At 38.9% G+C, this 25,027-nt stretch overlaps 1 protein-coding gene across 4 annotated transcripts in view; it reads right to left on the bottom strand.

Annotated features, from left to right (window-relative positions):
- The window catches only part of Vps13c (vacuolar protein sorting 13 homolog C), a 155,572-nt gene that overhangs the window by 117,344 nt on the left and 13,201 nt on the right, over positions 1–25,027 (bottom strand). For 2 of the 4 annotated variants that reach the window (XM_029543807.1, XM_021206145.2), the window contains exons 2-9: positions 24,666–24,709; positions 22,477–22,519; positions 17,289–17,384; positions 14,872–14,973; positions 9,634–9,696; positions 5,152–5,217; positions 4,780–4,889; positions 2,258–2,317 (exon numbers count right to left, since the gene is read on the bottom strand). In XM_029543807.1, the coding sequence (XP_029399667.1) occupies positions 2,258–2,317; positions 4,780–4,889; positions 5,152–5,217; positions 9,634–9,696; positions 14,872–14,973; positions 17,289–17,384; positions 22,477–22,519; positions 24,666–24,709 (584 nt within the window). The remainder of the gene's footprint in view (positions 1–2,257; positions 2,318–4,779; positions 4,890–5,151; positions 5,218–9,633; positions 9,697–14,871; positions 14,974–17,288; positions 17,385–22,476; positions 22,520–24,665; positions 24,710–25,027) is intronic. The other 2 variants (XM_029543808.1, XM_029543809.1) reach the window with 1 other exon arrangement.

Raw genomic sequence — 25,027 nt, 5'->3', positions numbered from 1 at the left:
AAAAGAAAAGAAGGTCAACTCTTACAAAGCAGTATGTATCATATACATTTTAATATCTGTAAGTAATAATCATGTAATTTAGAAAGAAAAGTGGCCAGTCAGATGGCTCAATGGGTAAAATCATTTGCCACCAAACCTAATGACTTGAACTCAACCCCAGGACTCATATGGTGTAAGGGGAAACAGACTCCTATACGTTGCTCTGATTTTCACTGTGTGTTATGGTGAAGAAATGCCCCCTCCCCTCTCTCCAACACACACACACATACACACTCACACACATTTACAAAATTAATTTTTTTATGTTTAAACCTTACCTAAGTAGTGTCAGGTAAGGTTAGCTGTTTCTTTATATATTTATATAACAAAAAGAAGCAATGAAATGTAAACTTGAAGGACCTCCATTTCAACCAGGTTCCTCCATTTAGAAAATTATTGTTGGGTTACTATATGTCTGAAGTCATAGACATGAATAAAAACAGAGAGCTGGTATGTACACGTGAAGAAGATGCACATTCCTGAGAAATAGAAATTGCTGTGAGGTAGGATGGAAACAGTGAGTATGGAAATCAGCACAACCATGTGTGTGGCTTGGCTGACAGCCTACACTAACACCCACCAGGGGGCATTGCTGATGGACTGAAGAGTCAGAAGGAACTGAGTGGGAGTCAGACAGGGAAAGCAGACAGTTCTCAACAAGCCTGGCTGAGGAGGGGATGGAGAAGAAGAGGTGGTTAGAGTCAAGCCGGGGATGGAGACTTAAACAGAGCCTTTAAGTTTTGTTGTGAGGAAGAGACAAGAATGCTTAAGACTAGCAGGATAGCACACACTTTTAATCCCAGCACTCAAGAGGCAGAGGCAGGAGGATCTCCATGAGATCGAGGCCAGCCAAAGTTACATAATAAGACTCTGTCTCAAACAAACAAACAAACAAACAAACAAACAAACAAAAGTGCTTAACGGTTTATAGGAAGATGTACGGAAAGAGAAAGCTGATCTGGAGGAGGATGACAGAAAGCAGGAGTGTGGAGACAATGAGACCTGTAGACACAGGGGACCTAATATGGAAGCAGGGCTGTCACTAAGAAGATGAAAGGAAGAACAGAGTGTATACAAAAGAGGCAGCAGGCTTCCTTATCAGTCTCTTCCTTATCAGTGAGGCCCAGCAGCTGAAGCAGGACAACGAGCTGCACACTTGAGATAGACTCAAATCTCACAAAACACAAAAGGGACGCTCTCTGAATCAGCTGGTATGTGTAGCTTAGCTAGAAGCCCAGCTCAGTACTTGGGATAACAACATGTTATGGATCTTGTCACAATAAGGCAGGGAGAATGAGGGAGTGCGCTAATAAACGCTAAGAAGAAAGTAAAAACAACAAAGGCAAGCCACTCCCTCACATGAGTTCTACAACCTAAGCAAAATCACCAGGCTGTGAAAGGGAACAGCTACACGGGGAAAACAAAAAAGTAGGAGCTTTGAGCAAAGACTGGGGAATGGCAACAGCACACAGTAAAACCACTTGCACTAGTATGCCTTACAGACCAGTCTGCTAGTTCTCATGTTTTTTGTTTTTTGTTTGTTTGTTTTTATTTACTTAGTAGACACTCAAAGTTAAGTATGATGCTGTTTATGAAGTCTACTATTTGGCTCAGTTTTCCAGATCAATGACCCCTCTACCCTTAAGAACTCAGGCTCTGGTTGCTACTGAGTGTTCTGCTTTATCAAAAGCTACTCCACATCCCCAAGTATGTTTCTTACCACTTAGTTACTTAGAAGAGTAAAAAAACTCTACTCTGCCTATACTATGCATACCTTATATTGCTTAAGAGATTAAAGAGAAAATATCTGGACTATAAAATATCTAATCAACATAAATAATTTAACATATCCCAGCCCACCCCCCTCTCTCTCCACACATACACACTTTCTCTACTCTCTGGAGATCCTACAAAACGTTACCAAGTACAAGCTCAGAACACTACACAGTCTTCTGTTCCTTCCCCACATGTGCAAGACACAGCATTTATTTCTTCTAAATGCTTTAACATTTGTTATATGAAAGCATTTAAAAAATCGAAATATTGCTAAATATAAAATATTACTGAAAATGGCAAACTTGGAGAAAATGTGTAGCAAGAGAGTTCTTCAGAAACATAAAAGCTGTTTAAAGCAACAGTGGGCCTTGGGCAACTCAGTTGATTTCAGAATATTAATACTTTACAGATTCCACAGAAGTTTGCAATAAGCCAACATTACCAACAGACTAAATTCTCTCAGGGTGACACCAAATGAAAGCGGCCTTTCTGGATCCGTGACCTACCAAGGAAGAAAAGGAACATTAAATATAAGATGGTGGAACCTTGCCTTGTCTTGCCTCAGTGGGAGATGTGCCTAGTCCTGCAGTTACTGGATGGGCCAGGGTTGATTGGTACCCAGCGGGTTGCCCACCCCCTTCTCAGAGGAGAAGGGAAGGAGAGCATGGGGGTAGGGGCTGTGTGATGCCAGACTGTAATCTGAATGTAAAGTGAATAAATAAATTAATGGGAAAAAAAAGATGGTGAAACCTTTAAAACTGACAGCATTCCCCATAAGTGGTCAGTCCAAAAATGTATGTGCATAGGAACAATACCAAATTAATTCAGAAGTTGTTTTGTTTTGTTTTGTTTTGTAACTAAAAATAATGATTTAAAAAGTAGAGGTCATGAATTTGAGACAAAGTTGAGGGAACACAGAAGGAGCTGGAGGGTGTGGCAGGAGGGCTGGAAATTATATAAACACAGGATTTGTGTATGCAATTCTCAAAAGAATAAAAATTTAAATTTAAAGTAAAATGTAAACTTAATAAAAATAATAAATAGACAGCTGGTGAGCACATGTCCAAGAGGAAGTCACACAGCCCAGGGTCTGCAAAGACAGGAGTGGAGGCCTGACATGGCTGTGTGTCCATAGAAGCATTACGACAGCTCCTAGGCCACTAATATGCTGTTTTCCCAGAACTATGACCAGCAGACTCCTGCTTAGATGGTTAGAAAGACATGGCCCTTTGTGTGTATCGTGATGTCCTCCACAGGCAATCCCTTCAGCACTTAAGATTTCCATCTTTGGAAACGTGAACCATCTTTATAGCTTTCCTTCCCTAAACACTTCGAGAGTGTCTGTTAAGGAAAGGCTCTAGGTCTTGGGTTTTGCTGAGGTTGTTTTGTTTTTCTTGAAACAGGATCTCACTTTGTAACCCAGCCTAGTCTCGAATTTTCAACCCTCCTCTTGTGGCCATGCTTTAGAATCTTAATATTTACTTGACCAAGTCTATTTATCCCAAACCTACCACGAATGAACTGCTTTTCTATTTCTGAACTTTGGTACGTGATAGTTATAAATAAATGGTGTTTAGCCTATATCACAATGAGCATGATATCTGTCTGTGACCACTGAAGGATGCTCAAAAGCCATAGGCAACTGTTTGCTTGTGATGGAAGCATGAACTAAAAGAAAAGAAATTGTAAATGAGTTCTGCATCATCCAAATGGAACACCACAGTCTTGTCAGACAGACCCTTATCAAACAGAAAATATGTGTATATGCTCTGGGGTAGCTAGAAAGCACAAACAGCTTCATAGACTTTATTTGTAATTAATACATATAAGTAATTTATATAAATATGTAATGGAGACAGCCATGGTGGCGCACACCTATAATCCCCATACTCAGATATATATATATATATATATATTTGAAATCATGCAGTATTTGTCTCTGTGTAACTAGTGTATTTCACTTTATGACAATCACCAGCTCCAGCCATGTTGCTGTGAATGACAGAACTGCCTGTTTTCAGGCCTAACAGTATTTCACTGTGGAAATGTACAGTATTTTTGTTAGCCATTCATCTGTCCACTGAATTTCAGCTGCCTCTCTGTACCTAGGTTATGTATTCAGCTTTATACCCAGAAATCAGTTGTTGGATCTTCTGGTACTCTTAATCTGCTTTCAAAACCAGTTCTAATCATTTGCATTTACAGTCACAGTACAGAAATGCCCCATTTCTCCACACATCTTTAACAATAACTCATTTCCATAATATACTGGGTACATTTTTCCAGACTTGCTACAGCAAGTATCTGAGTTAGCAAAGTTTACTTTACAGAAAGCCAAGAGATAAAGTGAGCAACAGAGTGGTTTTGTTGTTTTGTTTTGTTTTGTTTTATCTCACACTACATATGCATCTCATTGAATACTGTCACACAAAGAGCCCAGAAAGGGGAAATAAAATCCTGTCCATCAATAGTCTTCTAATCTAGTCAAACTTAAGGCAAATTAACATGGAAATCCAAGTTGGCCTCCCCCAAGATTAGCTTCTAACCCCAGTGTGGGTGCTCCTGAGCCATCCAGACCCCCTCAGGGGTTGGTAAGAGGCTGTAACTACACTGACCAGCGGCCCTGCCTGCTGACTGTCAATACCAACAGTTACTCCATCACCTTTCACAACTAATTGTTTTGACAATATAAGTGAAATTAGTTTCTTAAAGTTACATCAGAGCACAACAACAAAATCCAAATAAAGCTGAGAGAACAGGCAACCTCTGCAGGGTTTTCCACTCTGTTTATGTATGCACAGCCCGGCCAGCACTGCCCAGTGGGAAGGGTGCAACACTAGCATATTTACAGGGGTGGTTATCCTAAATTTAAATTAGGTTCAGTTAATCTACAAATGGAACATCATAAGATACAGAATATCATAAAACACATTCAATGAACAACAAAATACTGAAATTACTTACATCATCTTCATACTTAATGTGAATGTCTGTAATTTTCACTTGAACATTTTTTATTACTTGAGTTGCCAATTTTTCCAGAAATGTATCCTTTTTTGCTTCTTTGGGCTTATCTATGAAAAAGAGAAAAACAGGAGCTCAAGACTTGCAGATCTTACACACCTCACAACCGATGGCCAAAGAGCGCTAAAGGTACTACACAACAGAAATGACAACATATGCTACGGTCCTTTCTTAGATTTATTTTAGAATCTGGTAAATAGTTCCAGCTTAAAGTTTAGTTTTATGTTAAGCTGCACACTAATGTTCATTTTACCTTCTTAGACAGAAATCAAGGTGTATAAACAGCACAGGTAGAGAACTGCTTGTACCTACCTTTGGAGCGATCAAGACCTTTAAAACGTTTCTTAAAATGTTTTTTGTGCTTTTTACGCTTACGTCCTTCTCAGTGGAAGCATTTTAGTGAGAAAAGGATAAAAGTCAAGTTAGCAGACAAGAGGACAGAAAAGAAAATACGAGAATTCTTCCTGACATCAAAGCTCAGCGAGACTTACCTCCCTCTACACTCACTGACCAACTACTTCAACATAAATACAAACTCACAAGCTTTCTTTACTATATCAACATTCTGCAGTAAAGAACAACCTTTATCCTAGAGAATAACTTGGCAGGTACAATCACATAAAATATGGATAAAATGTATCCATTCCCAATGGAGTTTCAATATTAATAACTACACATTACAGTGTCACTTTAAGTTCAATGTAACCAAATATTGGAAATGTAATGATAATGATATAAAGTCTTCAGGGAAAGGTTTTGAGCAATGTGCGGCAGGGGCACAGGAATACAAATGGGATGACATTGGGTTGAGGGTCATGGCCTCTCTAGATGATGATCTTTACAAACAAAACTGCTCCATCATGAGGTATAGCTCATGAAACTAGGAGGGTATAAAACGTACACTAAACAGTACATTTCAGCTAGCAATGGTTCCTCTAAATTGTACCCTCCTTATCTGGCATTTTCCCATTAACCAACACCTTTCTTACCCAACCTTCTAGTGTTCTGATCAACTGACAGCCGGGCATCAGCTGTGACCTGACCTCCGGAGGCAATTCTGTGTAGTCTCCTGACTCTGCTCCCCATTCTCACCTTCTGCTGAAAGGACCGTCTGCACTGCTACTGCATCTAATATCCTAGTTGAGCCTGTCAGTTCCAAGTCACGTAAAGGCTCTCTGCAGCTTGACAAGTAAAATCGAATGTGTGTGCGTGACAAAGGCCTGGCCTTTGCCACCCGTGCCAGCCACCCGTGTGGGAAACTGCAGAACTGATATTTGTAATTTCCAAAACACACTAATGCCGATGCTACCGCCTCCCTACACACCTCTCTGCAATCAGGCCTCATGTCCAACCCTCCTGCTGTATGACTCACCCCCTGTATGAAGCTTTCTACAGCTCTGTGCAGCCTCAGGGTCTGAACCTTACTCAAAATCCTAATAAATAACATGAGCTCTGTATCTGAACTGTTCGCCTGATTTTTGTGCCAGTGGGCAAGAGGCTCCCATCTAGCAAGAGACTTCCAAGGACAGAGATCCATATCTAAGCACAGGCACATAATATATGCCTGTTCAAACGAACTGAAACATCCACACATAAACATTATAACAAAATACAAAATATACGACCGGAATATATATATAGCTGCAAGTTCTATTTTATTTTGTTGATATTTGCAAATTGTTCTACCGTAAAATTAAGACAAGAGCTAGAATTACAAGAATAAACTGATTTTTCAGAAGAAGTCCCTTACACACATAACAGAAGCTGAATGGCACAGCCACTAGCGCTCCACTCCATAAATCAAGCATACAAAAGACTTGAGTTCTCAAAGAAACACCACGTGGGGAAGGTAAGAGAGGCACTGCACTTGGCTGGAGCCTCCCGCCCTGACCACTGTCTCTTGAGTTCACAAGTGCTCAAGCTCCTGTTCTGTCTTTAATGTCAATGTGGGAGGCCCCATGTCAGCCCTCCTAAAACCATTTTAACTCTACAAAAAAGCTACATAATTTTGAGAGAAAATCCCTATTTAATCTAACGAAGAATAAATTTCTGATTCTCAAATACTCTAAAACAGTTCTTAAAATTTTGGTCTCGGGAACCTTTAAACTCACATTTAAAGCATGAGCAATTTGAAGAGATTTTAAGTAATGTAGGCTATTATTATTCATATTTATGACACTAGAAATAAAAACAAACTTTTTAATTCATTCAACATAATATTAAACCATCACTTGATTATAGTTATGTACTACATATACATATAATATATATACATGTATATATATTATATTCACAGTGAAAAGAATCACATGATTTTACATTTGTACAAATGTAATATCTGGCTTTAGTGGAGGCCTTTAATATCTGGCTTAGTGGAAGATGGCAAAATTCACATATCTGCTTCAGCCTTCAATCTGCTGAGATATATTGCTCTGATTGAAGTACATGATGCAAATATGATTTCAAAGCAGATATGAACTGGAAAAAGGAAGAGAGTTTGCATGGTCTTGTGTAATTATGAGGAATGCACTCCAGCTTAGTAAGTAGAGTTTCTCAATTAGGTTTTTAAATTATATATAAGATCTATCATCTAATTATAGTCAGCAAATAAAAGTCAGTTGGCTACACCGCACATGTGACATGGGCCTTTCAGACAGCCATGGCTCTCCAATCACTGGGCATACGGAAATCATGCTGCAATGAGTGAGGCAGAGCCTCCTCATGTTCCGTCCTGCCGTGTTTAACACAAGAGGCAAATTAGCTGCAATCACCCGAGTCTCCTGGGAATGTCTGGGCATACTGGGCATACTAGGTGGCTGTCAAGCTCGAGGTGGCAAATAAGGGGTTCTTAACATTCTACTGTTTCCTTAAAAGCACCAAGTGTTCCTACTCAAATATGACAGTTCACTCTTACTTTGTTTTGTATAGTCGCTACACACTCAAACTTGAATGATGACAATCTGTCAATCTTTTGAGTAAAAACAGCCTTTGTCCATAAGAAGCAAGTTCACACAGTTCACACATCTGCACGAACAATCACCCTTGAGAATCAGCTACCTCAGCATTCAGAAATGCTTCACACACACTTTCTCCTGTGTCCCACAACATTTTAGAGACCTGCTCAAGAGTTAGTGTCCATTTAAATTTAAATTCTATATTGTCAAGAAAAAACTTTAAGAAATACTGGCACGTTTCATTAGCTTTTGCTTTTGTAAAGAGTGCACAGTAGCAAAGAACATAGTAACCAGTGGTCCAGTGAGCTGTCCCTCCGTGAATCTGGCCATGGCAGCCACTGTTACAAGCCATTGCTTATACCAGCATACAAATCAACTCAGTGAAAAGTTAAATTCTTAAATATCACCATGAAAATAGCTCTAATAGCTCTGCCTTTCTGACAATTGATACTCTAATGTTTAAAAAAAAAAATGACATGAGTAAGGGAAGAATATGCACTCAGAAACTGAAAGGGGAACGATCATGAAGAACACATGTGCTAAGGGAAGGACAATGCCATCATCAAACCAATCTTCTCACTGCACTGTGAGCCTAATTTTACCAGGATTACTTTAAAATCTAGAAGAAGAAAGGTAATGAATAGCTAAGGCTTTCTTCACTGTGCCTTCTGCTGGCTTTTACAAGGCGAGTGGTTGTGTAAGGTATGAGGATAGGTCACCAGCATTCATTATAACTTCCAGGCAGATTCTTCCTAGAAGGGCCAGAAAACACAACAGAGAGCTGGTTCATTGCAGCCTATAAAACTGCACAATGGGCCCATGCTATCCTCCTATTGAACAAAGTAACAAATTAGCAGTCAGCCATAGTTGCCACAGTGGTAGTTTTGTAAAGTAGCAAATTACAGTCAATCATGGTTACTACTGGGGTTTATTTGTAAAGTAACAAATTAGCAGTCCACCATGGTTACTTCCATACCTAGATTTTTAAAATGAAAAATTGTTCTTAAGATAATTTCACTTAATGCTGTGAAACTGCCATGCAAATTCTCTCACTGTCAAACATATATATTAAAGAAGTTAATTATCTGCATAGGAATTCTACCATAGCATTCAGTATTTGAAATTTGAGATGCTGACCCAGTTACCATTTAGTCAAAGCAAATCTAAATTGTGCTGAAATTAACATAAACTTCTGAAGAGTTATAAAGATATAAATTTCATTTAAAATAGTGAAACTTGCTAAATATCTGGTGCACATCCTAGTGTACATAAGATTTCCATTCTAAATCCTACAGCAAACAGCCTTCAGTTTGCTTTTGTGAAGCTTCAGGTTTCAGCATACTATACAGGACAACAGACTAGAGAAGACTGCACAGTCAGGAGGGCAGGAGAAGAAATGCAGGAGTTCCTCCTTGCGGCTATGGATGAAGTATTAAGATAAATAAATATATATAACTATTTATTTTGCTTCTTGCAAATTTGAAACTCTGCTGTAAGCAAGAGAAAGCACTCAGTTGGGAGACACTATTACTGTACTGAAAACTAAGGCCAAAGGAAGGGCAGTGCATATTTCCCAGAGAATTCTACAGGGGCAGTGAACTGTGCTTGCTCACTCACAAACAGCAAGCTCCCAGCACAGTTTTCCAGGAGACACTCAAAGACTCGGTGAATGAGTGAATGGCTGCGGAGGAAGGGAAGAGGAAGAGATGACAAGGGTAGGAACATGAATTACATTTCCATATTTCCCAAAGGATGCACGCTATCCAGTGGACTCCACTCAAAGCTCAGGCATAAATAAGAACATGAGTTTCATGAAGTAAGATTAACCATGCATACCCACCAGGCTTGACGTCCTTGTAAAGCAAGCTTTCCAAGCCATACATGAACTCCCCTGAGTGTGCGCCTGCATCCCACGGCAGCAGGAACCGAAACGCAAAGCATGATAAGACACCTTTAGTTTTGCATGGGAAATGCACCCAAACTTAGCTTCAAAAACTCAGAAACCACATTGCAGGACATGTGAAGAGTCAGGGGCATAAAACCATCCGCCCCTAAGGAAACATTCCCAGAGACACCACGTCCAATCTTTCAACATATAAACCTCCCTTTTATATTCAAACAAAATTCCCCATCATGTAAGTTGTAACAATCAAATTGGGCAAGGCAGGTAAACAGCATTGACAGCTTGGGTCTCATTGTCAGCTCGCATTTTCAAACACAACACAAATCTGCCATCTGGGTCCTCCTCCTGCCTGGCATTTGGCCCACTTTCATTACGGTCCCATGATATCTGCCCCTAACTTTAAAGTCAGATGAGAAATTCTCCTCTTACTTCACTGTGTAACTTGTTCCTTACAGACAAGCTGCCCTGCAGACTTTACTCACTCGAGTCAATACTGGCTAGACAAGTCCCTCTCCCACTTCCCTCCCTAAGGAAGCACAGTCCAGACTGCAACTTCAGACTTTTAAAGAAAGGTTGTGAATTCCCCCTCCTCAGCCTGCTGGCAGCTAAAGTTCACCTTTGCACCAGGTAATGTGGTCATTGACTTCATCACCCTGTCATTCCAATCTCTTTAAAGTGATCTCAACTAGTTGCATCCATCTCTCTCCTCTCTCTCTCTCTCTCTCTCTCTCTCTCTCTCTCTCTCTCTCTCTCTCTCTCTCTCTCTCTCTCTCTCTCTCTCTCTCCCTCCCTCCCTCCCTCCCTCCCTCCCCTTAACTTCCAGCTGTTCCCCACATGTGCTCTGGGTTTTTCTACCCTGTCTACACTGCCTCCCCAACCTGAAGAACTCTTTCTTTCTCTCTTCCATGTTCACAGAACACACTGAACTGCACAACTTAACAGTGTCATCCCATTCTGAAGTCTCCTAACACTCTACCTGTGCACTGTTGATGGGACTTAACGCTTTCTCCTGTCCATCATTAAACAAACACCTTCTTGCCTAATTCAAGTTGCTTGACATCAGAGTTCTATTTTCAGCAACATATAAGACACAGCACACAACATCCCAACTCTCAAGCTCCTTATACTGTGTTTTGAGTTGTCACTGTTGTTTGGTTTGGAAGCCTGGGAAGCTGGGAGTTTCTTGGGGAGACACACACACACAGAGAGACACAGAGAGAGACAGAGATAGAGAGAGACAGAGAGAGAGTCTGTGTCTGTGTGTGGTGTGTGTCTGTTCTGAAACAGTTCTATAGTCAACCTCTCCTGCCTCAGCCTCCTGTTAGTATGAACTACTACTTCCAGGATCTTGAATGTGATATTCTAAACCCAGGGGAAAAAGAAATCTAGCATTCAGACTTGAGCGACCTTTCAGTCACACTGTGAGCTAGTAGATGTGTCCAGCAAACACAGAAGGAAACAAAAGAACAGGCAAGGAAGCCATGGAAGAGCTAATTCAACAGAGGAGTAACAGGACAGGCTCGGCAAGACTACGTGTGCAGACCCAAACCCTAAGTGAATTTTAAACTACACAGGCACTGAAGGTGAAGCTCAGTAGTAGAGCTCCTGCCTGGTGAGGAAGTGAGGCTCATTTATGCAGCACTGAAATAAACTAGATGGGAAAAAAATAATTCAGAAGGAAAACTCCAAGAAAAGAAAAATAAGGCATATGTAGAGAGGAGCAAAACAGGAATGAAAGCAGTTGGAAAACACCTGAAAATCACCAGGTCATATGTGTCAAGCTTAGTGCATTTCACAGCAGATTAAACAAAGAATGAAAGGGAATGTTTTCAAGTCAAGAAAAATAAGACCTCTAGAAGGAAGTATAATCAGTCTGTCATTAGACCTTAATACTGAACAATTACCTTGTCATAGTAGGTAACTGGCTTAAAATTATGACCCATTCAGACTTTGCAAAAATGCAAAGGGCATGTCTCTATGGCCTTTGGACTCGTGTCAACACAAGACGGGGTTGAAGTGAAAAGAAACAACAATGGCAGACGTTAGTGAACCAGAAAAGAACAGCACTGAGACTCCTAAATCATAACCTGGCTTAAAAGAACAGGGTATGAAGGACAGCAAAATGTGCACAGGGAACTGCCATCTATCACGCTAAGTGTTATGGGGGGGCATTTGATTGTTGTGTGTATGTATATATTATCTTGCAAAATTAACATTTTAAATGTAGAAGCTAACATAAGAGAAGCTGTATATGATGGCTTCCCAAGTACAGAAAGTCACTCCACAGAAATAAAAGGGAAAAAAAGCTTATTTTTATAGCTAAGCAAATTCTATAAAATTGAAATAAAAAACTTCATGTTTTGTTCCAAACAACAGTAGCAGCATTTTTTATTTCAAGATAGGGTTTCTCTGCATAGCCCTGGCTGTCCTGGAACTCACTCTGTAGAACAGGCTAGCCTCGAACTCAGAAATCCGCCTGCCTCTGCCTCCCAAGTGCTGGGATTAAAGGCATGCACCACCACTGCCCAGCCAGTAATGGCATTTTAAGGAAGCTGTGTGTTTTAGAGTAAATCGACATGATGGTTCTATCTTTGCTTGTATTTATCTGCCCATGCAGGCCAGAGCATCCCCTCTCGTTGTCTCCCTGAGTCTCTACACAGGCAATGGTACCCCAGGCTTTAAAAATCAAGAAAGACAGGGAAAGCAAGTCTGAAGAAAGTGCGATAATAATGTAGTAACTATTAATTAATATGGTAAGATGGGAGGCAGTTAACCAATGGTTCTCAACCTGTGGGTCACAACCCCCTCAGGTGTCAGATAACAAATATTCAATATATCAGATATTTACATCACAGTTCATATCCACAGCAAAATTACAACTATGAAGTAACAATGAAATAACTCTATTGTCAGAGGTTACCATATCATAAGGTCGCAGCATTAGGAAGGTTGAGAACCACTGATTTAAAGGATATGATTATCGCTCAGATAAAAAGCTCACAAGAAGATGATGCATATCTAACAGAAACTAGGAAAGAATATTTATAAACGTGGTCAAAATGATAAAACAGTTTTCTTCAGTTATAGGAAAATAATCTCGCAGCATATTCCTCAATTCCTAAATTAATCTACATTACATTCAGAACCCAGTACCTGAAGCTGAATTTCACCTTCTGAATTTTAAATACATTCTGACAAATCCAAAAATTCATCACCCAAGAAGCTGCCATGTTTGCATTTCCTACTGCACAGACCTAACACAGGACTAGCTCCATAGGTGTTCACCCTCCATAGAGAAAGCGTGAGTTTCTACCAGACCCAAATGCATCAGCGAAGAGCTAACTTATTATGCCAATTGAACCATCAACTACTAAAACAGGCCAGATCACACCTTCCTTATAGAGCACTGATAACACTTAATTACTTTTTAAGCTATTAGAATAGTCCTTGAAAAACAGTGAGATGGAGACTTCACAAAGGTAAAATCTTAATTATATATGTGACTGATTATAAATGTATAATTATGTATCACTATACCTAAATATGTCATTATGCCTAGATGAATATATGTGTGTACATGTATATGCACATGTATGTGCATGTATGTCCATTGGTGTACGTGTGTGTGTGTGTGTATGTGTGTGTAAATTAAGAAAATAAACTTACTTGGAATTATACAGAAAGAAATGAAGTCCCACTAGTGTCCAAGTGACACACCTCATTTTTATTGAACTATTTCTACATACTCTAATGAAGCAAAATGGATTTTTTTTTTTTTTTAGAAACCATAAACACTACTGGACTGCCATTAGAAAACCTCATCATGCTTTATTAAAGTGTAAAAGAAAAAAGGGAAAAACTATTAAGGCTTTCCCATGTTTTCTTCCATTTTAATACCCTCTGTATTATGACTGGCATTAGTAACTTCTAGTAAAGAATCAACATTTCTACAAAAGAAAACCATACTTGGGGAAAGAGGGATTCTGGTCAGTGACATGGAAACCCCAAGAGCAGATACTGTTTTGAGACCATTGTTTGAGAAGAGTCTCCGATGTTGCCCACACTACTGGGCCACAGCGTCTCCCATATCAACCTCCAGAGCAGTCAGAGCTAAACAACCACACTAGCTCAAGAAGTCATTTTAAAATAGACTCCTCACAGGTTCATGTTTCCAGAGCCACAGAAAGAGGCTCTCCATCTCAAGTGTAACTGAAATTCAACTCATTTCTAAGTTAGTATCTGCTTTTTACTTGTAGAAAAAAAGACGTATACACAGCATGAAAGAATAAAATTCAAAAATATTCACCTTATGTAATAAGAAACTACCTGCCTTCGTCATTGAAATTCGTATACACACCACCAAATGACTCAAAAATGATGCACAATACTGATAAATTGTATCTCGGTCAGAAACAGGATATGGTTTAATTTTATAGAGATAAACTGACTAGACTCTGAAGAGTTCTTCAATCATGACACTACAGACTAATAATGCTTTTCATTTCATTCCACCCTGGCTCTAGAAATCAAAGTCAAAATCAAGATATACTTTAGTTATCAAATTTATCTGACAAAAAAAAAAAAGAGAAATTATTGAGGGTGTTGAAATGTTGAAACCTGAAGAAAACCTCATTTTGAAAATCCATTCTCTCATGAAGAGATGGAAAGAGGATCCCAGCAGCAGAGACTTTTACACAGCAATACATCTCCTACTGTGACACCTTAACCCTGCCATCTTACACACACACACATAATATGTAAATGAACACACTCAAAATACATAGACCTCAATGTCATTCAAAAGACAGATGCCTTCAGGAACTTAGAATAAAAGTCACCAGACAAAACCAACCGATCCTCAATGTTGGTCACAGAAATATTTATAAACAGTATTTTAAGATCTGAAAAGAAGCTTCATTCTTCGGAACTGGGCTTGAAAGCTGGGTAGTGGTAGTGACACACAACTTTAACCCCAGCACTCTGGAAGCAGAGGCAGGTGGACTTCTTTGTGTTCCAGGCCAGCTTGAGTTCCAGGCCAGCCAGGGCTACATGCAGAAACTCTGACTCAATAAATAAATAAATAAACCAACAAACAATCCATGAAATGACATTAAATATGCCTAAAATATAGGTATGTCTAGGTATTTATACGATTAATTAATAAAATAAACTTACCTTTCTCTGCTGCTTTTTGAAGGGCTTCTTCAATTCGGCAAAGTTCTTTCTGTTTAATATCCTGCAAGGATTTTTCTTCTTTCTCAGCATCATACTTAATACCTAAAAGCATATAGTTAATTCTCACAAAGAGAAATGAAATCAGCAAACAAGTGGAAAACTTTAATCTTACACAGGCACACACAAATACACATAAATAAATAAATAAATAAATAAATAAATAAATAAATAAATAAAAATCTTTAAAATAAGTAAAGCTGGGTGTGCATGCCTTTGATCCCAGCACTCGGAGGTAGGGGCAGGTAGATCTCCAAGTTCAAGGCTAGCCTAGTTTACAATATGTTAACATTATTTTTATAAGATAGAAAACACTTCTGCAAAAATTAACCTACAAAAACTTTACACATAAATGATTCCTATTTGTTTATTAACCTCACAAAGGAAAAAAGAAAGAAATTAGAAGAAGGAAGTAGCTAAAGCCAGGAAAGATGGAAAAGGCTGGGTAGATAACTAAGAGAAACGCAGAAGATAAAAAATGAGTCAGAATACTGGCTGCTACTGCCTGAGTGGTAAGAGTCTTAGTACCTATAAAAATGATTCAAGGGAGCTAGAGATATGGCACAATAGGTTAGCGCCTTTGCTGCTCTCACAGAGGACCCAAGTTCGTTTCCCAGCACCCATATCAGTCGGGTGCTCTCACCCACTGAGCCATCTCACCAGCCCTCTATTTTCTTAATATACATTATGAGATATGAGATTATAGATAAAAATGATGTTATAATTATTCCCAAAATACTTTGTGAAAACATTTTTATCAATCTACATTGACTCCAGATGATGTCAATGTAGAGGCCCAGATGAGGCCTGCTCGCCTGCCCTCATTTCTTTTCTTCTTTTCTTTTCTTTCTTGTTTTTTGAGGAAGGGTTTCTCTGTATAGTCCTGGCTGCCCCAGAACTGACTTTGTAGACTAGGCTAGCCTTGAACTTGGAGATCCACCTGCCCCTGCCTCCTAGTGCTGGGATCAAAGCCATGCACACCCAGCTTTTACTTACCTATTTTAAAGATTTATTTATTTATTTATGTGTATTTGTGTGTGCCTGTGTGAGTTTATGCTCACCACGTGTGTACAGGTCCCCTTGAAGGCAGGAAGAGGGTGTCAGATCTGGAACTGGAGTTGTAAGCTGCCTGATATGCCAGAGTTCAAATCCCAGCAACCACATGGTGGCTCATAACCATCCGTAACAAGATCTGACGCCCTCTTCTGGAGTGTCTGAAGACAGCTACAGTGTACTTACATATGATAAATAAATAAATCTTTAAGAAAATAGAAAAGTTAACTCTATAAGGAGATTTTGTAAGAAATACATATATGAAGTGGCCATGATGAAAGGCAATATTTATATGATGAACTAAAAAAATGATTTTAATAGATAAAAAGGGAAATAATCAGTATTTTATAATAGGAAAAAAAAGTTAATATTCGCTACCTTTCAAGCCTTTCACTATCCCCGTGAAAAGCATAAAACACAAGACATATGAAAAAGTCAAGCTAATACTACATATTTAAAGTGGTAACTGTAAGTAAGAACCCCAGTGCTGTAGATAGTGATGTGGGCGAGATGAAAATAAATGCTATATCTGCATTATGGTTGGGAACTGGGAGTCACTTTTCCCAAAACATTCAAATTGTTCATTTTAGCTGAAAACACTAATAACTAAAGATACTAAGCTTCAGTATTTCCAAATATTGGTTATTACTAAAATATTGTGATTCCTAAAAAAGAAACTACCTGTTACACCTGTGTGAAGGAACACTTGCTTAAAATCAGAAGCAAGAGCCAGGCGTGGTGGTGCATGCCTTTAATCCCAGCACTTGGGAGGCAAAGGCAGGTGGATTTCTGAGTTCGAGGCCAGCCTGGTCTACAGAGTGAGTTCCAGGACAGCCAGGGCTACACAGATAAACCCTGTCTCGAAAAAACCAAAAAAAAAAAAAAAAAAAAAATCAGAAGCAAGAAAATGTGAGAAAAGTTTCTAGTCTTGAAATATGTAAATTAATATACTGGTAGATTTTAAATTTCTTACTTGAGTTCATTCTTCAATAGTACATCTGTCAAGTGCATCTCAACTTTTAAAAAAGCTTGAGGTACAAAGTAATATCTATCTACCTCCATTATTCATGGGGGAATAAGCTTAAAAATAGACTGAATTTTCAGCAACAACAGAAAAGCATTCTATACACAAACATTTGACGATACACACATGTGCATTTGTAAATGCACGCATATTCACTACATTGTAGACACATGATCAGTTTTTTGCACATATTCTAGCTTCCTCGTTATATTAGAACACTTCACGGGGAACAATTTCACTTCATTGCAACGTTACTGAGTGATTACAATGTAAAACAACATACTTGCTCCAGGGACCACAAGCAGGTATAATCCTTCTAGTGTGGCAACGACTGCTTCTCCATAAAGGTTTTTCCAAGGAATCTTCAAAGTTAATTTATCTAAAGAAACATAATTTCCATCTTACATCCTTACTTGACTGCTAAAGAAGACACAAATAAAATTTTCATTTCCTGTGAAAAGTACAAAACTCACCAGGCATTTAGTATGTTTGCCACTCAGGAAAAAAAGGGAGGGGAAGGGAATCAATATTAAAAATGTATATTTTATCTTTCCAAGCTTTATGAAAACTACCTCATTTGATATCTCAAAGCCCTAAGGTAAGTCAAACTGTAATCACTGCAATTTGGAAGAGGAAAAGGCAGCTCACTGTCATTAATCATTGATGCCCAGCAAGGTCATCAATAAGGAGGCTGAAGCCAGAGCTCAGCGCTGGACACACCTCAAGACTGCACATGCTCTTCCAGTCCCGCTGAAAACTAACTCAGCACAGCCACTGTAAATACTGTCTGTGCAAACAGGAACCAATGCAGCAGAGAAGTCCCTTCTCTTCTTTATGAATGTGGGCAGCAGGTCAAACAGCTATGGATGGAAGGGGTCGGATGTGAAGGCAAGGCATGCTGTTTTGTAATCGGTATTATCATCTTTCATGTTGCTGATGCTGTAAAACTCAGATTTAACTTCCAAATATGTACTCACAAATCACTTAGAAGCAGAACATACTCTCTCTCTTAGAAACAACTGTATCAAGCTGAGCATGGTGGTGCACACCTGTAATCCCAGTAGTTGGGAGTTGAAAGCAGGAGGGTCAGGAGTTCAAAGCCAGTCATACTACACAGCAAGTTGAAGGTCGGCCTAAAGACACTTAGAAACAAGCCTGTAAAAACACCTACTTTCAACAGAACTATGGGCCTAACATTTGTAACTCACTTGGTGTTATATGAGGAGAAGGCGACACATGGCAGAAGAGAAAGGAAATACGATTTCTGAAACAGGCAAAACAATTTCAGAGGCTGTTTTTTTTTTTTTTTTTTTTTTTTTGGTTTTTCGAGACAGGGTTTATCTGTGTAGCCCTGGCTGTCCTGGAACTCACTTTGTAGACTAGGCTGGCCTCAAACTCAGAAATCCGCCTGCCTCTGCCTCCCGAGTGCTGGGATTAAAGGCGTGCGCCACCACACCTGGCTCTCAGAGGCTGTTTCCTATCTCTATCTTTTTCCCAGTTTCTAGAGCTCCTCTTTCCAAGGCCACAAACAGCTAATGTACCAGTCAGCTGTCATGATTGCTACACATCTGTCCTAACCTTTCCTACCCCAGAAGTTTTCCATGTTCCAAAAATAAAATATCTTCCTCCATTATAATTTTTACTTATCTATTTTGTGTGTGTAGTTGTTTGAGCAGCACGTATGTCTGTGGAAGCCAGAAGACAGTGCTGGAACCCCTGTAACTGGAGTTAAGATGTAAGCTGCCACATGGGTGCAGGGGATTGAACCCAGTTCTTCTGCAAGAGCAGCTGGTGTTCTTAACTGAGAAATTTTCTCTCTAGTCCCCTTCATTATAATTTTGATAAATAATGATATTAGGCCAGTGCTGCTAGCAAGACTTAGTAGAAAAGAATCTGACTTGACTCCCTCATGGACATGAACAACTAAGTCATATGATCAGCATCACTGGCATAAAGAAAGGTGTTCAACAAACAACTTGATACAACAAACTAAAAGGAAATAAAATAATGTTCTACAAGGGAGAATATTTTGGTCAACTGGATAGCTATATAACCACGTCAGTTTTATGTGGATATGTAGTCCAGGGATAAAATTTCAAATTATTTCTGCATCAAAAACTTTATTTCTCAGGGGCCAGAGAGATGGTCAATGGTTAGGCTAAGCACACCCAATGCCCTTTCATAGGGTCCAAGCTCAGTTCCCAGCACCCACGTCAGGTAGATGATAAATACCTCTAACTCCAACCCCAAGGGCATCTGAGCTCCATGGCATCCCTAGCCTGACACACACACATATAATTTAAATTAATTAAACATTTTAAATTTAATTTCTATTCAATTTTCAAAGCTGTTGGGTTTCTTATATGGCTTCCAGGCCAGAGGAGCCTAAACAACATCAGTACACTTCTGGATCACTTCTAATTCTTGTGGGTTTATAGTAATTATCAACTGTTTTTACAACAGATAATACCCACATATAACTTGATGACCTCCTAACAGGGCAATTGCCTTCTTAGTGAGTATAAGGTCAAAACCACGGGCAATACTCCTTTAATGGGGAGCACTCAGAGAGTAGGGGGATCACTCAGCAGAGTAGGGGGGCACTCAGTCATTGCTGGTGGCACTGCAAATGTGTACAGTCACTATGGAAGCTAATGTGGCTGTTCCTCAGGAAGATGGGAATTGATCTACCTCAAGATCCAGCTATACCACTCTTGGGCATATACCCAAAGGATTCTTCATTCTAGCACAAGGACACTTGCTCAACCATGTTCATTGCTGATGTACTCACAATAGCCAGGAATTGGAAAAAAACTAAATATCCTTCAACAGAAGAATAGAATAGGAAAATCTGGTACATTACAAAATATGAGTGTTACTCAGTCAGTAAAAAGAAAGAAAAGAAAAGAAAAAGAAACCATGAAATTCCCAGGTAATCCAATGAAACCAGAAAAAAAATCATCCTGGGTGAGATATTCCAGACCCAGAAAGACAAATATGACATGCATTCATTTATATATGGATATTAGCTGTTAAGTCATTGATAGCCAAGCTTCAATCTGAGGTTAGGTATAGGTTACATATAGACTAATGGACTAGGGAGACAAATAGATCTCATTAGGAGAGGGAAATAAAATAGATAGTTATAGATAGATGGATGCAGAAGACTGGTATGGAAGGATAAAGTAAGGAGGCGGAGGCGAGAGGGGGATGAGGGAGAGAATACATGGAGAGACAGCGAAAATAAAGGGCCACTAAATAGGCATTATGGAAACCTAACACAGTAGCAGCTTCCATATATACAGTATATATAAGATATATATATATATATATATATATATATATATATATATATATGCCTACCTAATGAAATTATCAAATAATAGAGGAGACAAACCTCAACTGGCTATCTCTTGTTACCAAATGGAGTTTCCAGTACCGAGATTGGGTTACATCTAATTGAGTTGTTGGCCAAAGTGATCCCAGGGGAAATCCAGGCTATTGCCAAGACTATCAGTTATTCTGTACAAATGGATGATAAGTCCCCATTATGAAAGACAACACCTACACAACTCATTAAGTATAGAGAAGTTGAGTTGATCTCTACTTAGAGCCTTCACCCCTATATTTTAGAGTCTTTCATACAGGAATGTAGCCTTCATACTCCCAAAGGAAAAACTTAAATAGAAACCCACCCCCAAACCTTTTTATCTACAATGCTATCTTGTCTGCAAGATATGCTAGGGCAATAGTGGCACAAAGCTTGTGGGAGTAACCAACCAACATCTTATTTGACTTAGGGCACACTCCGTAAGATGGAAACCATACCCAACATTTGGGGGGAACAAACACCTGAGACTAGATAGCCCAGCGACCTAGGGGAAAACCAAATACTACAGTTCTAGATGATGATGATGATAAATGTAGCAATAAAATGAATCCTAATGACATTCTGATATACTCATAGATTAGTGCCTTGTTCAGCCCTCAGAAAAGCTTCCTCCTGCAGTAGATGGGAACAAATATAGAGACTCACAGCTGCACATTATGCAGAGAGTGAGAGACCTTGGAATGCTCAGCCCTAAATATGATGCCTCCATCAAATCCCTTCCCTTGGGACTCAAGTGATCCTAAGGAAGAGGTAGCCAGACAGAGTGTAAGAGCCAGATGGGATGGAAGGCATCACATGATCAAAGTTCATATGAACTCACAGAGACTGAGGCAGCACGCACAGGGTCTGCACAGGTCTGCACCAGGTTCTCTGCATATATAGTATAGATTACAGTTCAGTGTTTTCATGGGATTCCTGAGTGTGCTAATGAGTGAGTCTCTGATTCTTGTGCTTTCTCTTGGGTGCTTTTCCTTGTTTGTTTTGTCCAATTCAGACATGTTAACTTCTTTATATATTATATCAATATATTATATTAATATATTATTATCCTTTAGAAGCTTGTTTATCTTCTCATGAGAGACAGAAAGAGAGTAGACTCAGATGTAAGGGGAGGGAGGGAAGAACTGGCCATTTAGAGGAAGGGGAAATGGTAATAAGGATCTACTACGTGAGAAAAAAATCTATTTTCAATAAAAGGGGAAGAAATATGCTAAAATGGTAAAGGATAAAGCCCTAAAATTCAGCAGAATAGTGATGAAGAAGGTAAATTATGTAATCTAGCAGTAGGCTTTAGAAGAGGAGTGTTTAAGTCATTAAGTCAAATTCTAAAGTGACAGTAACCCATCTGGAGCTGTACTTTAGATAGATCATTGATTGGATGGATGGATGGATGGATGGATGGATGGATGGATGGACAATAGGTAGATAGATGATAGATAGATAGATAGATAGATAGATAGATAGATAGATAGATAGATAATAAATAGACAACAGATAACTGATAGATATAACAGAAAAAAATCAAGTCACTTGGTTAGAGTTTTGTATATAAAATTTCATATTGATGTCTCCAGCAGACACGTATGCTGAGTTATGAATAATGGATAAGAGTTTGGCTGCAAAGAAGGAGACTTCGTACTTACCAACGCACATGGTCCATACCACACTGCTGCATAATACATCAAGTGAAGATGAGTGAGCAAACAGGAGGGACATGAGCTTCATTTAAGTCTACTTAACAGAGCTTTAAAACTGTATGGCTTTCACAAATATAAAGAGACTGTACAGGAAGCTGGGCTATCACTTTGAGAATGGAGGTGTTTATGTAGGAAAGCCAACGCCCAGAGGTCACAACTACAGCTCTAATGTTGTTCCACTTCAGAGAATAATTCTCTAGCTCCTTGGTTTTTTTAAAGTAGATATGTATTATATATGACGTTCGTTAGGCTTAGAACTCTGAAATTAATATAAGACAAGAAATTCCCACATTTCTGGTGAAGCCAAGACTTCTCGGATTAGACAGTACAAGCAAAATGAACTCTATAGAGACTACCAACTCGATGTAGAGAGAAGTACTCACCTATCTGGCCAGCCTTGACTTTGAAAGGAACGTCCAATTCACTCTTCAGAAGGAAGACAAAAATTAAAGGTCATCTTTACACAGCCCCCAAATCCCTGGTGCACATCAGTGATAGAGCTGAGTAACTCAGAGCTACGATTGTTTCACTGAACGGTAGGTTTGCATAAAGAAGTTCCAAAGAAGCAAAATTATAAACAGGAAAAACAGAAGACAGTTCAGAAGGAAAGTAATTACATAAACTGGTTATTTTAATAAATGAAACAGATGGACACTGTTTACCTGAAATACCAGAAGAAGAAAAGAACAGAGTCTGTGCTCATAAGTCAGCTGAAAACACTCACTGAATAATTCTCAGATAATATTTAGCAAATGAGTAAACAAAACCCCCTGAAAAGAAGGCTCTAACATACTATTTACCAAACTAGCATTTCTCTTCAATAAATTACACATACCAACAAACAATAATAAATTTTGGTTTATCTGTACCCCAGGGTACTAAACCATAACTCTCATTCATAACAATTTCAAATCTTCAGAATTATTAAACTTTAATCAGTCAGCACTGAGTTCCTAGTAGGAATTATTTAACATGTAGACTTTCTGTCGGGTATTGGGTAACATATAGGAATGCTGTGAATATTTAAACACTGAACTACAATACTGTAGGTTACAACTGACTAAGAATCCATTCTCACAACCATACAATTCTATAAACATTCTAAGTGCAGAGGAACAGAACACGATACCTTTGACAAAAGAGTTGGCGTAAGTAAGGACTCTGTTCCCCAGGGGTCAGGAGAAGCATATTCAACATAGGCCACCTAGTAAGTACTGTCCTGGGCTCACTTTTTATTATCTTGGAATAATTCCAACAAGGAATAAAGTTCCCATTTCATGTAAAACTTCAGGCTAGGGACACAGTACAGTGTAATAGCACCAGTCCGGCACACAGAAGACACAAGGTTCCATCCACAAAACCACCAATCAATCAATCAACCAATCAATAAAACCTCACTAATTGGGTTAAACTGTGAAAGGGAGCTAGTTCTCACTAATGAAGTCTGTAAATTATGAAGTAACTTATTACACTTAACTTTAACTAGAACTCAAATTATGCTGACAGTTCAATCTGTCTTTTGGGGATTAACATGAAAATTGACCTCACCGTTTTTATACTTATTTTCTTATAAAATCTTCTCATACCCGACTCTAACCTCTAGTAACAGAATCATTAAGTTCTAAATTTTTAAATAAAATGTTAAAAATTGTGGCAATACCACATAAAGACAGGGAAAGATAGTTGGGTATTCTGAGTATTTCCAGTGTGCCAGAGAAAGAGATTCCCATCTTGGCCAGGCCACAAAGTGAAGGTGGGCTCTGCTACTGAACCACTGCGCAAGCACAACAAGAAACTGAAACTAAGAAATAAGAAAATCTAGCACCTGAAATGGAGGCAGGAGGGTCAGGAACTAAAGGTGAATCTTAGCTACATAGTCAAACTGAAGCTAAAGTTGTCAACATGAGAATCTGTCTAAAAGGGGGTGAGGGGAGAAGCGCGCGCGCACACACACACACACACACACACACACACACACACATACATGCGGTAATCTAAAGTGTGATGAATAAACCTTCTTAAGTGACATCGCAGATGTCAGTTTTGCATACCAGGTTAAAATGTATCCTCACTGGGCCGGTAGGATGAGTGCTGCTTTGCTTTTAGCTCAAAGGCAAATAATGTAAATTCCTCACTAAAGCTGAAGTGTAAGTCCCCCTTACACCTTACTATTCCCTCAGTACTCTATGGCTAGCATGTCATCGCGCTACTCCAGTGGGAACCTAGGTCATTGGTTACCACCAAGTCCTAATTTGCCTGGAAAATGTATAAAGATAATTTTGAAGAAAAAAAGATATGTCTGTAAGAGAAACGTAGACAACAAAGCTATATAGTCAAATTAGGTCAAGGAATGAATTCCATTTTTTTAAAAAAAAATTGATCATTAAAGGGTAAACTGTAAATCTTTAATCTCATGATTTCCAATGACAAATAGTTAAATAAAGAACCCTACTTGGAGTGACTCAGTCGCTTTATCTGGTACCTGGTACGGCTGTCTAGTAACCAAACGTTTCTAAGAGCTTGCCAAATTAGCTGAGTTATTAAGCATAATTTGAAAAATAATGACCCTTACCAGAGCATTTTCTTTTATCTGCAGATTATCCAAAGCCACATTACCTGTAAAAAAAAAAAAAAAAAAGAGGGGAGAAAAGAAACGTAACATTAATACTGCCATTATTATAACGTGTTACATCTATCAAACACTAAGGATGCAATGCTAAGAACACAGATGGAAGAAAGTAGGGACTCAAGGTCCATCAGGAGGCAGAGGCCAGAACATACCTGCATTACAGAACAAAACAAAGAAGGACATGGAAAAATGTTTGTGGACTAGTGTTTTCTAAAAGGCTACATACCATCCAGACTTCTTAAATAACTGTTTAAAACTATATATGCATGTGTATATGCATAACACCAACAAACAGAAGCCAAATA

Source organism: Mus pahari, chromosome 10 (genome assembly GCF_900095145.1).
Source record: "Mus pahari chromosome 10, PAHARI_EIJ_v1.1, whole genome shotgun sequence".
Classification (NCBI taxonomy): Eukaryota; Metazoa; Chordata; class Mammalia; order Rodentia; family Muridae; genus Mus; species Mus pahari.
The sequence above is the reverse complement of the archived record's forward strand: the minus strand, read 5'-3'. Positions and strand labels throughout refer to the sequence as shown.